At 29.4% G+C, this 18,611-nt stretch overlaps 1 protein-coding gene across 2 annotated transcripts in view; it reads right to left on the bottom strand.

Annotated features, from left to right (window-relative positions):
* The window catches only part of LOC133571958 (otoferlin-like), a 108,104-nt gene that overhangs the window by 36,463 nt on the left and 53,030 nt on the right, over positions 1 to 18,611 (bottom strand). For both annotated transcript variants that reach the window (XM_061924521.1, XM_061924520.1), the window contains 4 exons: positions 6,405 to 6,566; positions 6,216 to 6,335; positions 5,974 to 6,135; positions 1,324 to 1,486 (listed from right to left, as the gene is read on the bottom strand). In XM_061924521.1, the coding sequence (XP_061780505.1) occupies positions 1,324 to 1,486; positions 5,974 to 6,135; positions 6,216 to 6,335; positions 6,405 to 6,566 (607 nt within the window). The remainder of the gene's footprint in view (positions 1 to 1,323; positions 1,487 to 5,973; positions 6,136 to 6,215; positions 6,336 to 6,404; positions 6,567 to 18,611) is intronic.

Below are 18,611 nucleotides of genomic sequence, written 5' to 3' on the forward strand. Positions count from 1 at the left end.
AATTGAAAAAAATAAAATATACATATATATACATGTATATTTACAGTATATATATAAACAACTATATATTGTAATTTTCCAATTAAAAAATTAAAGTATTACAAGGTTTTCTTTTTATTTTACATTAATAAAGTCACAATAATATTAGAAAAAAGGCAATTCTACATGACTAAAGTTACAAATAAAAAATAAAAATAAAAATAATAATAATAATAATTTAAAAAAATTAAAAAAAATAAAATATACATATATATACATGTATATTTACAGTATATATATAAACAACTATATATTGTAATTTTCCAATTAAAAAATTAAAGTATTACAAGGCTTTCTTTTTATTCTACATTAATAAAGTCACAATAATATTAGAAAAAAGGCAATTCTACATGACTAAAGTTACAAATAAAAAAATAAAAGAATAAAAAAAAATAAAAAAAATATATATATATATATATATAAAAAAAAAAAATAAAAAAAAAAAAAAATATATATATATATATTGTATGCTGTTTTGTTAAAACCCTGTTTTTTTTTACGGCAAATAAACACGTGCAATATTTCGCCCCCACAAAATTTCAAAGTGGATTATTTGATGTGAAGTAATCGCAGCCTTAAATAGGTAAGTAATTCATACCAACATACCAATGTATTATTATTTTTTGAGCAATGACAGTTTGAAAAAAATCCCACTAAAATTATTGGGGATCATAAAAGCATTAAAAATACGTTTTTTACTTTCAATGCTTAAGTCTGTAGATCAACTTTAGATCTATCTCTCAATTATAAGTTTATTATTTTTTTACGTTTTTTTTGTTTGTGCTCTTTGTTTATGTTTTTTTATAAGGCAAACACACAAAATATGCAATATTTCCCCACCCCAAAAAATGTCTAAATTAAATATTTGATGTTAATTTGGATTTTTAATTATTTTTTGAGCAATGACATTTTTAAAGAAAAAAAACAACAATTGTGTTATTAGACTCAACATTGCAACTTTTTTTAATGTTTTTACTACACATATATGTATTCATTATGTATGTTTTTACTACACAATTATGTATTCATTATATATGTTTTTACTACACAATTATGTATTCATTATATATGTTTTTACTACACAATGATGTATTCATTATATATATGTGGTGTAGTGGGTGTGGCCATCTTATATCAGATTTGTATTGGCCTATGGGGAAGTTAAGCTTGAGCCTCATGAATTCTGCCTAGCAACAAGAGAATGCAGAAAAACAATAATCCCATTTGCGTGCTTGCTAGCGAGTTTTACGATCATTTGTGTGCATTATTTGAAAAGAGTCAAACCCGTGGTGGCCCAGTTGTTGGCCTGCTTGTCCGAGGGTCGGTAGATGAACTTCCTGAGGCTGGTGACGGCGTGCGAGCCCACCAGGGTGTAGCGGCCAAAGGCCCTGCAGTCCACCACTCGGATGTTGAGCGGCGGGTGAAGCAGCTCGTTCTCGGGCAAATCCTGACAGACAACAAACAGGGATGACCGTAAACTCTCCAATGAAGCCGAAACGCCAAAACGGTGACAGCTGTGGCTGTGGGCGACCTCCCGCTGTCATTTTTTGAAAATACACTCCACTTGTTGACAGCGGCTGCATTTGAAGTATGGTAAGTGCTCAGTTTTTATCTAGCTCTGCATGCGCTATAACATGTTGGTTGCTGTAAAAATCGAGGGTAAATAACAGTTCTGTCTATTTACTGTAATACACTGTAAAAACAACTGTAGATTTTAGGGTAAAAACTGACAGCTCTTAACCCTAACCCTAACCCTAACCCTAACCCTAACCCTAATCCTAACCCCACCCCCAACCCTAACCCTAACCAACTCTTTTTCTTTATGCCTAACCCTAACCCTAATCCTAAACCTAACCCTAACCCTAACCCCAACCCCAACCCTAACCCTAACCCTAACCCTAACCCCAACCCCAACCCTAACCCTAACCCTCTAACCCCCTAACCCTAACCCTAACCAACTCTTTTTTTTATGCCTAACCCGAACCCTCTAACCCCCTAACCCTAACCCTCTAACCCTTACCCCAACCCCAACCCTAACCCTAACCCTAACCCCAACCCCAACCCTAAGCCTAACCCTAACCCTAACCCCCTAACCCTAACCCTAACCAACTCTTTTTCGTTATGCCTAACCCTAACCCTCTAACCCCCTAATCCTAACCCTAACCCTCTAACCCTAACCCTAACCCTAACCAACCCTTTTTCTTTATGCCCAACCCCAACCCTAACCCTAACCCTAACCCTAACCCCAACCCTAACCCTCTAACCCCTAACTCTAACCCTAATCCTAACCCTAACCCTAATCCTAACCCCACCCCAACCCTAGCCCTAACCCTAACCAACTCTTTTTCTTTATGCCCAACCCCAACCCTAACCCTAACCCTAACCCTAACCACAACCCTAACCTTCTAACCCCCTAACCCTAACCCTAACCCTAAACCTAACCCTAAGCCTAACCCCAACCCCAACTCTAACCCCAACCCCAACCCTAACCCTAACCCTAACCCCAACCCTAACCCTAACCCTCTAACCCCCTAACCCTAACCCTCTAACCCCAACCCTAACCCTAACCCTCTAACCCCCTAACCCTAACCCTCTAACCCTTACCCTAACCCCAACCCTAACCCTAACCCTCTAACCCTAACCCTAACCCTCTAACCCTAATCCTAACCCTAACCAACTCTTTTTCTTTATGCCTAACCCTAACCCTCTAACCCCCTAATCCTCTAACCCTAACCCTAACCCTAACCCTAACCCTAACCCCAACCCCAACCCTAACCCTAACCCTCTAACCCTAACCCTAACCCTAGCCCTAAACCTAACCCTAACCAAGTCTTTTCTTTATGCCTAACCCTAACCCTCTAACCCCCTAACCCTAACCCTAACCCTAACCAACTCTTTTTCTTTATGCCCAACCCCAACCCTAACCCTAACCCTAACCAACTCTTTTTCTTTATGCCCAACCCCAACCCTAACCCTAACCCTAACCCTAACCACAACCCTAACCTTCTAACCCCCTAACCCTAACCCTAACCCTCTAACCCTAACCCTAACCCTAGCGTCAAAACAACAGTGGCACTATTTTCACATTTACAGTAATGCGATTTAAAAACGACCGTAAATTTTACCGTAAAAAACAGCTAGCTCTGTTGCCAGAAGTTTTTCCATTTACAGTAAATCTGTGTAAAAAGAACGGTTGTAGATTTTACCGTAAAAAACGGGCATCTTAGAATTTTACGGGAAATATAACAGTGGTACTGTTTTTCCATTCACAGTAATTCAGTGTAAAAACAACGACTGTAGATTTTATCGTATCTTAGTCGCCAGAATTTTACGGAAAAAATAACAATGGTACTTTTTTTCCTGTTACAGTAATTCTGTGTAAAAACAATCGTAGATTTTACCGTACAAAAATGGCATCTACGTCGCCGGAATTTTACGGGAAAAATAACAGTGGTACTTTTTTTCCATTGACAGTAATTTAGTGTAAAAACAATTGTAGATTTCACCGTAAAGAACAATTAGTTCCGTCGCCAGAATTTTACCGAAAAAATAAAACTGGTACTGTTTTTCCATTCACAGTAATTCAGTGTAAAAACAACGACTGTAGATTTTATCGTATCTTAGTCGCCAGAATTATACGGGAAAATAACAGTGGTACTGTTTTCTCATTTACAGTAATTCAATGTAAAAACAACGACTGTAGATTTTACCGTAAAAAACTGGCATCTACGTCGACAGAATTTTACGGAAAAAATAACAGTGGTACTGTTTTTCCATTTACAGTAATTCAGTGTAAAAACAATTGTAGATTTCACCGTAAAAAAACAGTTAGTTCCGTCGCCAGAATTTTACAGAAAAAATAAAAGTGGTACTGTTTTTCCATTCACAGTAAATCAGTGTCAAAACAACGACTGTAGATTTTATCGTATCTTAGTCGACAGAATTTTACGTAAAAATAACAGTGGTACTGTTTTTACATTTACAGTAATACACTGTAAAAACAACGACCGTAGGTTTTATCGTAAAAAAAACAGTTAACTCTGTCGCCAGAATTTGACTGTAAAAATAACTGTGGTACTGTTTTTACATTTACAGTAATGCACTGTAAAAACAACAACTGTAGATTTTACCGTAAAAAAAATGGCATCTTAGTCGGCAGAATTTTACGGAAAAAATGACAGTGGTACTGTTTTTACATTTACAGTAATGCACTGTAAAAACAACAACCGTAAGTTAGTAGTTCTGTCGCCAGAATTTCACAGTAAAAATAACAATGGGACTGTTTTTACATTTACAGTAACTTTGTGTAAAAACAACAACTGTAGATTTTACCGTAAAAAACTGCCAGAATTTTACGGAACAAATAACACTGGTACTGTTTTTCCATTTACAGTAATTCACTGTAAAAACAACGATTGTAGATTTTACCGTAACAAACTGGCATCTTAGTCGCCAGAATTTCACGGTAAAAGTAACAGTGGTACTGTTTTTCCATTTACAATAATGCACTGTAAAAACGACTGTAAGTTTTACCGAAAAAAAACAGTTAGCTCTGTCGCTAGAATTTCACCGTAAAAATAACAATGGGACTATTTTTCCATTTACAGTAATTCAGTGTAAAAACAACGACTGTAGATTTTACCGTAAAAAACTGGCATCTTAGTCGCCAGAATTTTACGGAAAAAATAACAGCAGTACTGTTTTTACATTTACAGTAATGCACTGTAAAAACAACAACCGTAAGTTAGTAATTCTGTCGCCAGAATTTCACAGTAAAAATAACAATTGGACTGTTTTTACATTTACAGTAACTCTGTGTAAAAACAACAACTGTAGATTTTACCGTAAAAAACTGCCAGAATTTTACGGAACAAATAACACTGGTACTGTTTTTCCATTTACAGTAATTCACTCTAAAAACAACGATTGTAGATTTTACCGTAAAAAACTGGCATCTTAGTCGCCAGAATTTCACGGTAAAAGTAACAGTGGTACTGTTTTTCCATTTACAGTAATGCACTGTAAAAACGACCGTAAGTTTTACCGAAAAAAAAAACAGTTGGCTCTGTCGCCAGAATTTCACTATAAAAATAACAATGGGACTATTTTTCCATTTACAGTAATTCAGTGTAAAAACAACGACTGTAGATTTTACCGTAAATAACTGGCATCTTAGTCGCCAGAATTTTACGGAAAAAATAACAGCGGTACTGTTTTTACATTTACAGTAATGCACTGTAAAAACAATAACTATAAGTTAGTAATTCTGTCGCCAGAATTTCACTGTAAAAATAACAATGGGACTGTTTTTACATTTACAGTAACTCTGTGTAAAAACAACAACTGTAGATTTTACCGTAAAAAAAACTGCCAGAATTTTGCGGAACAAATAACACTGGTACTGTTTTTCCATTTACAGTAATTCACTGTAAAAACAACGATTGTAGATTTTACCGTAAAAAACTGGCATCTTAGTCGCCAGAATTTCACGGTAAAAGTAACAGTGGTACTGTTTTTCCATTTACAGTAATGCACTGTAAAAACGATCGTAAGTTTTACCGAAAAAAAACCAGTTGGCTCTGTCGCCAGAATTTCACTGTAAAAATAACAATGGGACTATTTTTCCATTTACAGTAATTCAGTGTAAAAACAACGACTGTAGATTTTACCGTAAAAAACTGGCATCTTAGTCGCCAGAATTTTACGGAAAAAATAACAGCGGTACTGTTTTTACATTTACAGTAATGCACTGTAAAAAACAACGACCGTAAGTTAGTAGTTCTGTCGCCAGATTTTCACTGTAAAAATAACACTGGTACTGTGTTTCCATTTACAGTAATTCGGTGTAAATTTTTTTTTACATTTTTATCTACACATTTTTGTCCTTTCCACTTTCTCATGCACTCCAGATGATTCTCAGAAATGCCCACGTACAACTTCGAAGCACTTGACCAGGGTGCTGAAGTTGGGGTTCTTCCTGTAGTTGGGGATGAGGGTGGACTGCACCCCCTTCCCGGCACATTCTATGTCCACGCGGGGACGGTCCACCTGAGCCAGGTTGACCCTCTTCAGGTCCCGCAAGCCCCAGAACAAGACCTGGACCAGGCAGCACAAAAACACGGTTATGTTTCACCAGTCAGGGTTTTTTGCCGTGTCGAGCTGTCAAAAGTCCTCACCTCGATCCTGTACTTGCTGAGAACTGGTCGGATTCCCAGCGGAACAGGGAGGAGCGGGCCGCGGTCCACGTCTGCCGGACCGTCTATGGGGGGGAGGTCGGCTTTGCCATTGGGTCCGATCTTAGGAAGGATTTGGAACACGTTACTCTCCGCCTGCAGTCAGACATGACAGACGGAAGAAGAAGAAACCTGCAGCAGCTCAAAGGCGGCCAGCATCTCTCCCGCCATGCCGTTCCCTCGGTAGATCTGGTAGTACTCCAGCTGAGGAGGGAAGCGGGGGGCGCCGTAGGGCTCCTCGGCCATCTTGACCACCGGCTTGGCGAAGGTTCGGCCCATGAAGTCTGCTTTGCCCTGAAAGACCAAAAAAATAGAACATTTTGAATGCATACTTGAAAAAATATCACTTTCTAGCCTGATTTAGCCATTCCTTTACCACTTTTGACCAGTGTTTGGAGTCATTGTCCTGTTGGAACACCCAACTGCGCCCAAGACCCAACCTCCAAGCAACGTTATCATGGACGCCCCTGCTTATTTCAGCAAGACAATGCCCAGCCACGTGTTACAACAGCATGGCTTCATAGTAAAAGAGTGTGGGTACTAGGCTGGCCTGCCTGTAGTCCAGACCTGTCTCCCATTGAGAATGTGTGGTGGATTATGAAGCCTAAAATACCCCAAGGGAGACTGTTGAACAACTTAAGCTGTACATCAAGCAAGAACGGAAAAGAATTCCACTTGAAAAGCTTCAAAAATGTGTCTCCTCAGTTCCCAAAGGTTTACTGAGTGTTGTTAAAAGGAAAGGCCATGTAACACAGTGGTAAAAATGCCCCTGTGACAACTTTTTTGCAATGTGTTGCTGCCATTACATTCTAAGTTCATGATTATTTGCAAAAAAAAAATTCTCGGTGTGAACATTAAATATCTTGTCTAACTTGGTAAAAAAAAAATGTTTAAGTTCAATAAGAGATTCCATTTTTTTTCATATTATTTTTCAGTATTAAATGGTTCAAGTCAGTCGAAAATTGTTTGTAGTTTGAAAAATAAATGATCTTTTTTATTTTATTTTTCAGTAGCAGTCAGTCAAAAATTGTTTATATTTTGAAAAATAAATTATCTAATTTATTTTATTTTTCAGTATCAGGTGGTTCAACTTGGTCAAAAATGTTTATAGTTTAAATAAGGATTTCATTTTTTTTTACATATTATTTTGCAGTATAAAATGGTTCAAATCAGTCGAAAATAGTTTGTAGTTTGAAAAATGAATTATCTTTATTTTATTTTTCAGTATCCAGTGGTTCAACTTGGTCAAAAAACACTTTAAATAAGGATTTAATTTTTTTTACATATTATTTTTCAGTATAAAATGGTTCAAGTCAGTCGAAAATTGTTTTTAGTTAGAAAAAGAAATTATCTTACTTATTTTATTTTTCAGTATCAGTCAGTCAAAAATTGTTTATATTTTGAAAAATAAATCATCTCGTTTTTTTAATTTTTCAGTATCAGGTGGTTCAACTTGGTCAAAAATGTTTATAGTTTAAATAAGGATTTCATTTTTTTTTTACATATTATTTTGCAGTATAAAATGGTTCAGGTCAGTCGAAAATAGTTTTTAGTTTGAAAAATTAATTATCTTTATTTTATTTTTCAGTATCCAGTGGTTCAACTTGGTCAAAAAACACTGTAAATAAGGATTTCATTTTTTTACATATTATTTTTCAGTATAAAATGGTTCAAGTCAGTCGAAAATTGTTTTTAGTTTGAAAAATAAATTATCTTACTTATTTTATTTTTCAGTATCAGTCAGTCAAAAATTGTTTGCAGTTTTAAAAATAAATTATTTTATTTATTTTATTTTTCCGTATCAGATGGTTCAAAATGTTTATAGTTTAAATAAGGATGTCATTTTTTTACTTTTTTTTTTTCAGTATAAAATGGTTCAAGTCAGTCGAAAATTGTTTTTAGTTTGAAAAATAAATTATCTTACCTATTTTATTTTTCAGTATCAGTCAGTCAAAAATTGTTTATATTTTGAAAAATAAATCATCTCGTTTATTTTATTTTTCAGTATCAGGTGGTTCAACTTGGTCAAAAATGTTTATAGTTTAAATAAGGATTTCATTTTTTTACATATTATTTTTTAGTATGAAATGGTTCAAATCAGTCGAAAATTGTTTTTAGTTTGAAAAATAAATGATCTTACTTATTTTATTTTTCAGTATCAGTCAGTCAAAAATTGTTTACAGTTTGAAAAATAAATTATTTTTATTTATTTTATTTTTCAGTATCAGATGGTTCAAAATGGTTATAGTTTAAATAAGGTTTTCATTTTTTTTAAATATTATTTTTCAGTATAAAATGGTTAAAGTCAGTCGAAAATTGTTTTTAGTTTGAAAAATAAATGATCTTACTTATTTTATTTTTCAGTATCAGTCAGTCAAAAATTGTTTATAGTTTGAAAAATTAATTATCTTAATTTTATTTTTCAGTATCAGGTGGTCTAACTTGGTCAAAAAAATGTTTAAGTTTAAAAAGGGATTCCATTTTTTCCCCACATTATTTTTCAGTATTAAATGGTTCAAGTCAGTCAAAAATTGCTTATAGTTTGAAAAATAAATTATCTTATTAATTTTATTTTTCAATTTCAGTCAGTCAAAAATTGTTTGCAGCTTTAAAAATAAATTATTTTATTTATTTTATTTTTCAGTATCAGATGGTTCAAAATGTTTATAGTTTAAATAAGGATGTCATTTTTTTTACTTTTTTTTTTTTCAGTATAAAATGGTTCAAGTCAGTCGAAAATTGTTTTTAGTTTGAAAAATAAATGATCTTACCTATTTTATTTTTCATTATCAGTCAGTCAAAAATTGTTTATATTTTGAAAAATAAATCATCTCGTTTATTTTATTTTTCAGTATCAGGTGGTTCAACTTGGTCAAAAATGTTTATAGTTTAAATAAGGATTTCATTTTTTTACATATTATTTTTTAGTATGAAATGGTTCAAATCAGTCGAAAATTGTTTTTAGTTTGAAAAATAAATGATCTTACTTATTTTATTTTTCAGTATCACAGTCAAAAATTGTTTACAGTTTGAAAAATAAATTATTTTATTTATTTTATTTTTCAGTATCAAATGGTTCAAAATGTTTATAGTTTAAATAAGGATTTCATTTTTTTACATATTATTTTTCAGTATAAAATGGTTAAAGTCAGTCGAAAATTGTTTTTAGTTTGAAAAATAAATGATCTTACTTATTTTATTTTTCAGTATCAGTCAGTCAAAAATTGTTTATATTTTGAAAAATAAATCATCTCGTTTATTTTATTTTTCAGTATCAGGTGGTTCAACTTGGTCAAAAATTTTTGTAGTTTAAATAAGGATTTCATTTTTTTACATATTATTTTTTAGTATGAAATGGTTCAAATCAGTCGAAAATTGTTTTTAGTTTGAAAAATTAATTATCTTTATTTTATTTTTCAGTATCCAGTGGTTCAACTTGGTCAAAAAACACTTTAAATAAGGATTTCATTTTTTTTTACATATTATTTTTCTGTATAAAATGGTTCAAGTCAGTCGAAAATTGTTTTTAGTTTGAAAAATAAATTATTTTATTTATTTTATTTTTCAGTATCAGATGGTTCAAAATGGTTATAGTTTAAATAAGGTTTTCATTTTTTTTACATATTATTTTTCAGTATAAAATGGTTAAAGTCAGTCGAAAATTGTTTTTAATTTGAAAAATAAATGATCTTACTTATTTTATTTTTCAGTATCAGTCAGTCAAAAATTGTTTATAGTTTGAAAAATTAATTATCTTAATTTTAATTTTCAGTATCAGGTGGTCTAACTTGGTCAAAAAAAATGTTTAAGTTTAAAAAAGGATTCCATTTTTTTCCCACATTATTTTTCAGTATTAAATGGGTCAAGTCAGTCGACAATTGCTTATAGTTTGAAAAATAAATTATCTTATTAATTTAATTTTTCAATTTCAGTCAGTCAAAAAATGTTTACAGTTTGAAAAATAAATTATTTTATTTATTTTATTTTTCAGTATCAGATGGTTCAAAATGTTTATAGTTTAAATAAGGATGTCATTTTTTTTACATTTTTTTTTCAGTATAAAATGGTTCAAGTCAGTCGAAAATTGTTTTTAGTTTGAAAAATAAATTATCTTACCATTTTATTTTACAGTATCAGTCAGTCAAAAATTGTTTATATTTTGAAAAATAAATCATCTCGTTTATTTTATTTTTCAGTATCAGGTGGTTCAACTTGGTCAAAACTGTTTATAGTTTAAATAAGGATTTCATTTTTTTACATATTATTTTTCAGTATAAAATGGTTAAAAATCAGTCGAAAATTGTTTTTAGTTTGAAAAATAAATGATCTTACTTATTTTATTTTTCAGTATCAGTCAGTCAAAAATTGTTTACAGTTTGAAAAATAAATTATTTTATTTATTTTATTTTTCAGTATCAGATGGTTCAAAATGGTTATAGTTTAAATAAGGATTTCATTTTTTTACATATTATTTTTCAGTATAAAATGGTTAAAAATCAGTCGAAAATTGTTTTTAGTTTGAAAAATAAATGATCTTACTTATTTTATTTTTCAGTATCAGTCAGTCAAAAATTGTTTATAGTTTGAAAAATTAATTATCTTAATTTTATTTTTCAGAATCAGGTGGTCTAACTTGGTCAAAAAAAATCTTTAAGTTTAAAAAGGGATTCCATTTTTTCCCCACATTATTTTTCAGTATTAAATGGTTCAAGTCAGTCAAAAATTGCTAATAGTTTGAAAAATAAATTATCTTATTAATTTTATTTGTCAATTTCAGTCAGTCAAAAATTGTTTACAGTTTGAAAAATAAATTATTTCATTTATTTTATTTTTCAGTATCAGATGGTTTACTTTGGTCAAAACTGTTTATAGTTTAAATAAGGATTTCATTTTTTTTTACATATTATTTTGCAGTATAATATGGTTCAAGTCAGTCGAAAATAGTTTTTAGTTTGAAAAATGAATTATCTTTATTTTATTTTTCAGTATCCAGTGGTTCACCTTGGTCAAAAAACACTTTAAATAAGGATTTAATTTTTTTTACATATTATTTTTCAGTATAAAATGGTTCAAGTCAGTCGAAAATTGTTTTTAGTTTGAAAAATAAATGATCTTACTCATCTTATGTTTCAGTATCAGTCAGTTAAAAATTGTTTACAGTTTGAAAAATAAATTATTTTATTCATTTTATTTTTCAGTATCAGATGGTTCAAAATGGTTATAGTTTGAATAAGGTTTTCATTTTTTTACATATTATTTTTCAGTATAAAATGGTTCAAGTCAGTCGAAAATTGTTTTTAGTTTGAAAAATAAATTATCTTACCTATTTTATTTTTCAGTATCAGTCAGTCAAAAATTGTTTATATTTTGAAAAATAAATCATCTCGTTTATTTTATTTTTCAGTGTCAGGTGGTTCAACTTGGTCAAAAATGTTTATAGTTTAAATAAGGATTTCATTTTTTTACATATTAATTTTCAGTATAAAATGGTTAAAGTCAGTCGAAAATTGTTTTTAGTTTGAAAAATAAATGATCTTACTTATTTTATTTTTCAGTATCAGTCAGTCAAAAATTGTTCATAGTTTGAAAAATGAATTATCTTAATTTTATTTTTCAGTATCAGGTGGTCTAACTTGGTCAAAAAAAATGTTTAAGTTTAAAAAGGGATTCCATTTTTTTCCCACATTATCTTTCAGTATTAAATGGTTGAAGTCAGTCCAAAATTGCTTATGGTTTGAAAAATAAATTATCTTATTAATTTTATTCGTCAATTTCAGTCAGTCAAAAATTGTTTACATTTTGAAAAATAAATTATTTCATTTATTTTATTTTTCAGTATCAGATGGTTTACTTTGGTCAAAACTGTTTATAGTTTAAATAAGGATTTCATTTTTTTTTACATATTATTTTGCAGTATAAAATGGTTCAAGTCAGTCGAAAATAGTTTTTAGTTTGAAAAATGAATTATCTTTATTTTATTTTTCAGTATCCAGTGGTTCACCTTGGTCAAAAAACACTTTAAATAAGGATTTAATTTTTTTTACATATTATTTTTCAGTATAAAATGGTTCAAGTCAGTCGAAAATTGTTTTTAGTTTGAAAAATAAATGATCTTACTCATCTTATGTTTCAGTATCAGTCAGTTAAAAATTGTTTACAGTTTGAAAAATAAATTATTTTATTCATTTTATTTTTCAGTATCAGATGGTTCAAAATGGTTATAGTTTGAATAAGGTTTTCATTTTTTTACATATTATTTTTCAGTATAAAATGGTTAAAGTCAGTCGAAAATTGTTTTTAGTTTGAAAAATAAATGATCTTACTTATTTTATTTTTCAGTATCAGTCAGTCAAAAATTGTTTATAGTTTGAAAAATGAATTATCTTAATTTTATTTTTCAGTATCAGGTGGTCTAACTTGGTCAAAAAAAATGTTTAAGTTTAAAAAGGGATTCCATTTTTTCCCCACATTATTTTTCAGTATTAAATGGTTCAAGTCAGTCAAAAATTGCTTATAGTTTGAAAAATAAATTATCTTATTAATTTTATTTGTCAATTTCAGTCAGTCAAAAATTGTTTACAGTTTGAAAAATAAATTATTTTATTTATTTTATTTTTCAGTATCAGATGGTTCAAAATGTTTATAGTTTAAATAAGGATGTCATTTTTTTTACATTTTTTTTTCAGTATAAAATGGTTCAAGTCAGTCGAAAATTGTTTTTAGTTTGAAAAATAAATTATCTTACCATTTTATTTTACAGTATCAGTCAGTCAAAAATTGTTTATATTTTGAAAAATAAATCATCTCGTTTATTTTATTTTTCAGTATCAGGTGGTTCAACTTGGTCAAAACTGTTTATAGTTTAAATAAGGATTTCATTTTTTTACATATTATTTTTCAGTATAAAATGGTTAAAAATCAGTCGAAAATTGTTTTTAGTTTGAAAAATAAATGATCTTACTTATTTTATTTTTCAGTATCAGTCAGTCAAAAATTGTTTACAGTTTGAAAAATAAATTATTTTATTTATTTTATTTTTCAGTATCAGATGGTTCAAAATGGTTATAGTTTAAATAAGGATTTCATTTTTTTACATATTATTTTTCAGTATAAAATGGTTAAAAATCAGTCGAAAATTGTTTTTAGTTTGAAAAATAAATGATCTTACTTATTTTATTTTTCAGTATCAGTCAGTCAAAAATTGTTTATAGTTTGAAAAATTAATTATCTTAATTTTATTTTTCAGAATCAGGTGGTCTAACTTGGTCAAAAAAAATCTTTAAGTTTAAAAAGGGATTCCATTTTTTCCCCACATTATTTTTCAGTATTAAATGGTTCAAGTCAGTCAAAAATTGCTAATAGTTTGAAAAATAAATTATCTTATTAATTTTATTTGTCAATTTCAGTCAGTCAAAAATTGTTTACAGTTTGAAAAATAAATTATTTCATTTATTTTATTTTTCAGTATCAGATGGTTTACTTTGGTCAAAACTGTTTATAGTTTAAATAAGGATTTCATTTTTTTTTACATATTATTTTGCAGTATAATATGGTTCAAGTCAGTCGAAAATAGTTTTTAGTTTGAAAAATGAATTATCTTTATTTTATTTTTCAGTATCCAGTGGTTCACCTTGGTCAAAAAACACTTTAAATAAGGATTTAATTTTTTTTACATATTATTTTTCAGTATAAAATGGTTCAAGTCAGTCGAAAATTGTTTTTAGTTTGAAAAATAAATGATCTTACTCATCTTATGTTTCAGTATCAGTCAGTTAAAAATTGTTTACAGTTTGAAAAATAAATTATTTTATTCATTTTATTTTTCAGTATCAGATGGTTCAAAATGGTTATAGTTTGAATAAGGTTTTCATTTTTTTACATATTATTTTTCAGTATAAAATGGTTAAAGTCAGTCGAAAATTGTTTTTAGTTTGAAAAATAAATGATCTTACTTATTTTATTTTTCAGTATCAGTCAGTCAAAAATTGTTTATAGTTTGAAAAATGAATTATCTTAATTTTATTTTTCAGTATCAGGTGGTCTAACTTGGTCAAAAAAAATGTTTAAGTTTAAAAAGGGATTCCATTTTTTCCCCACATTATTTTTCAGTATTAAATGGTTCAAGTCAGTCAAAAATTGCTTATAGTTTGAAAAATAAATTATCTTATTAATTTTATTTGTCAATTTCAGTCAGTCAAAAATTGTTTACAGTTTGAAAAATAAATTATTTTATTTATTTTATTTTTCAGTATCAGATGGTTCAAAATGTTTATAGTTTAAATAAGGATGTCATTTTTTTTACATTTTTTTTTCAGTATAAAATGGTTCAAGTCAGTCGAAAATTGTTTTTAGTTTGAAAAATAAATTATCTTACCATTTTATTTTACAGTATCAGTCAGTCAAAAATTGTTTATATTTTGAAAAATAAATCATCTCGTTTATTTTATTTTTCAGTATCAGGTGGTTCAACTTGGTCAAAACTGTTTATAGTTTAAATAAGGATTTCATTTTTTTACATATTATTTTTCAGTATAAAATGGTTAAAAATCAGTCGAAAATTGTTTTTAGTTTGAAAAATAAATGATCTTACTTATTTTATTTTTCAGTATCAGTCAGTCAAAAATTGTTTACAGTTTGAAAAATAAATTATTTTATTTATTTTATTTTTCAGTATCAGATGGTTCAAAATGGTTATAGTTTAAATAAGGATTTCATTTTTTTACATATTATTTTTCAGTATAAAATGGTTAAAAATCAGTCGAAAATTGTTTTTAGTTTGAAAAATAAATGATCTTACTTATTTTATTTTTCAGTATCAGTCAGTCAAAAATCGTTTATAGTTTGAAAAATTAATTATCTTAATTTTATTTTTCAGAATCAGGTGGTCTAACTTGGTCAAAAAAAATGTTTAAGTTTAAAAAGGGATTCAAATTTTTTTCCCCATTATTTTTCAGTATTAAATGGTTCAAGTCAGTCGACAATTGCTTATAGTTTGAAAAATAAATTATCTTATTAATTTTATTTTTCAATTTCAGTCAGTCAAAAAATGTTTACAGTTTGAAAAATAAATTATTTTATTTATTTTATTTTTCAGTATCAGATGGTTCAAAATGTTTATAGTTTAAATAAGGATGTCATTTTTTTACTTTTTTTTTTCAGTATAAAATGGTTCAAGTCAGTCGAAAATTGTTTTTAGTTTGAAAAATAAATTATCTTACCATTTTATTTTTCAGTATCAGTCAGTCAAAAATTGTTTATATTTTGAAAAATAAATCATCTCGTTTATTTTATTTTTCAGTATCAGGTGGTTCAACTTGGTCAAAAATGTTTATAGTTTAAATAAGGATTTCATTTTTTTTACATATTATTTTTTAGTATAAAATGGTTCAAATCAGTCGAAAATTGTTTTTAGTTTGAAAAATAAATGATCTTACTTATTTTATTTTTCAGTATCAGTCAGTCAAAAATTGTTTACAGTTTGAAAAATAAATTATTTTATTTATTTTATTTTTCAGTTTTAGATGGTTCAAAATGGTTATAGTTTAAATAAGGATTTCATTTTTTTACATATTATTTTTTAGTATAAAATGGTTCAAATCAGTCGAAAATTGTTTTTAGTTTGAAAAATAAATGATCTTACTTATTTTATTTTTCAGTATCAGTCAGTCAAAAACTGTTTACAGTTTGAAAAATAAATTATTTTATTTTTCAGTATCAGATGGTTCAAAATGGTTATAGTTTAAATAAAGGTTTCATTTTTTTACATATTATTTTTCAGTATAAAATGGTTAAAGTCAGTCGAAAATTGTTTTTAGTTTGAAAAATAAATGATCTTACTTATTTTATTTTTCAGTATCAGTCAGTCAAAAATTGTTTATAGTTTGAAAAATTAATTATCTTAATTTTATTTTTCAGTATCAGGTGGTCTAACTTGGTCAAAAAAAATGTTTAAGTTTAAAAAGGGATTCAATTTTTTTTTCACATTATTTTTCAGTATTAAATGGTTCAAGTCAGTCGACAATTGCTTATAGTTTGAAAAATAAATTATCTTATTAATTTTATTTTTCAATTTCAGTCAGTCAAAAAATGTTTACAGTTTGAAAAATAAATTATTTTATTTTTCAGTATAAGATGGTTTACCTTGGTCAAAACTGTTTATAGTTTAAATAAGGATTTCATTTGTTTTACAAATTCATGATTATTTGCAAAAAAAAAATTCTTAATGTGAACATGAAATATCTTGTCTTTGCAGTCTATTGAATATAAGTTGAAAAGGATTTGCAAATCATTCTATTCTCTTTTTATTTACCATTTACACAACGTGACAACTTCACTGCTTTTGTATATGTATTTATATTTAAAAATGTTTAAACATTTAATACTGTAATTATGAATTTTTTTTCATGTTGTTATTTCCCACTTATGTTGCCAGACTTGGTCCCTTGGTGAGGCAAGTTATCCTGATGGTTTGGGTACCTAATGAATGAAACATGGCTTGAGATGCGCATGTTTGCAGCCAAACTGTACACTACTTACACATGAAAATAAAAACAAATGAAGGGGGAAGAAAACGACTAAATTAAATAACCAGTAAACTGCAAAACAGTTGCACTTCCTCCTAAATGTGTCAAATTCCATCTCTCTTGCAGTTAGTGGTTATGAAGAGTTCGCAGACTTAATTATAGACAACATAAACAGCACAAAACATTTCCCTCAAAGGAATGCAACAGGCGCAAGTCGGCCGTTTGTGCAGCGACACGTCCTTGTTCCTCCTGCATGCCTTTTTTTATGCACAACAAAGACATTTCACACGCTACTTATCCGAAGGTTCGTCCCAAACAAGCGCGTTATTGTCGGGGGGGCAGGTGTAGAAAAGAAAATGTAACAGTCAGCAAAATGTGATGCAAATACCCTGAAATCAAGATCCAACCGGCCACTTCATTAGGTACACCTGCAGTATATAATTTCAACGGAAACCACAGCCATTACCTCCCTGCTTGGCACTCAGCATCAAGGGTTGGAATTGGGGGTTAAATCACCAAAAATGATTACCGAGCGCGGCCACCGCTGCTGCTTACTGCTCCCCTCACCTCCCAGGGGGTGGAACAAGGGGATGGGTCAAATGCAGAGAATAATTTCGCCACACCGAGTGTGTGTGTGAATCATTGGTACTTGGTTGAAGAATGTGCAAATTGTGGAAGCTTAGAAAATGGACAATTCATTTTGAATGGGGAAAATGTCCCTGAAAACTGGGAATTCTTGGGAATCCGGGAATTTTAAAAAAAAATAGTTGAATGACAGCACACAATTTTGAACAGGCTGAATATTTTGAAGTTGGAACAGTTTGGAACAGTTGGAACTTTGAAAAATGTCCCATTCAATTCAATGGGAATTTCATGGAAATTTGGGAATTTCGAGAAAAGCGGGAATTTTTTTTGGAAAATGTTGACTTGAATGTTCTGAATGGTTGGTGTTGGAATTTTTCAAATCGGTCGAGAAATGTTGCAGTTGTAACATTTTTAATTGAGAAATGATATTAAGTAATTCCAGGAATTTCGGGAAAACCGGGAATTTTTCCAGCTAAAAAAACAACTTTGTTTTTTGTCCTTATTAAGAGGAATGTTTGGACGGTGAAACGGGTTGAAAAATGTGGAAGGAGTAGTCGACAGAAAAAAGGCATTCTGGGAATTCCTGGAAATTTTTTTAACTTGAAAAAATTATAGTTTAAATGTCCAGGATAAGTGTAATATGTTAAAGGTGAAATGGTTTGAGTCGGTTGAAAAATGTGGGAATTGTGGAACTTTGAAAAATGTCCCATTCGTTTCAATGGAAATTTCATGGAAATTTTGGAACTTTGAGAAAAGCGGGAATTTTTTTGGAAAATTTTAAAAGACTTGAATGTTCTGAATGAGTTGAAATGGTTGGTGTTGGAATTTTTCAAATTGGTAGAGAAATGTTGAAGTAGTAACATTTTTAATTGAGAAATTGTATTAGGGATTTCCAGGAATTTAAAAAAAAACGGGAATTTTTCCAGTTCAAAAAACCACTTAGTTTTTTGTCCTGATTAAGAAGAATGTCTGGACGGTGGAACGGTTGAAGTCCATTGAAAAATGTGGAAGGATCAGTCGACAGAAAAAAGGAATTCTGGGAATTCCTGGAATTTTTTTTAACTTGGAAAAATTATAGTTTAAATGTCCAGGATAAGTGGAATATGTTAAAATTGGAATGGTTTGAATCGGGTGAAAAATGTGGGAAATGTGGAACTTTGAAAAATGTCCCATTCATTTCAATGGGAATTTCATGGAGATTTGGGAACTTTGAGAAAAGCGGGAATTTTTG

Source organism: Nerophis lumbriciformis, linkage group LG29, assembly GCF_033978685.3.
Source record: "Nerophis lumbriciformis linkage group LG29, RoL_Nlum_v2.1, whole genome shotgun sequence".
Taxonomy (NCBI): Eukaryota; Metazoa; Chordata; class Actinopteri; order Syngnathiformes; family Syngnathidae; genus Nerophis; species Nerophis lumbriciformis.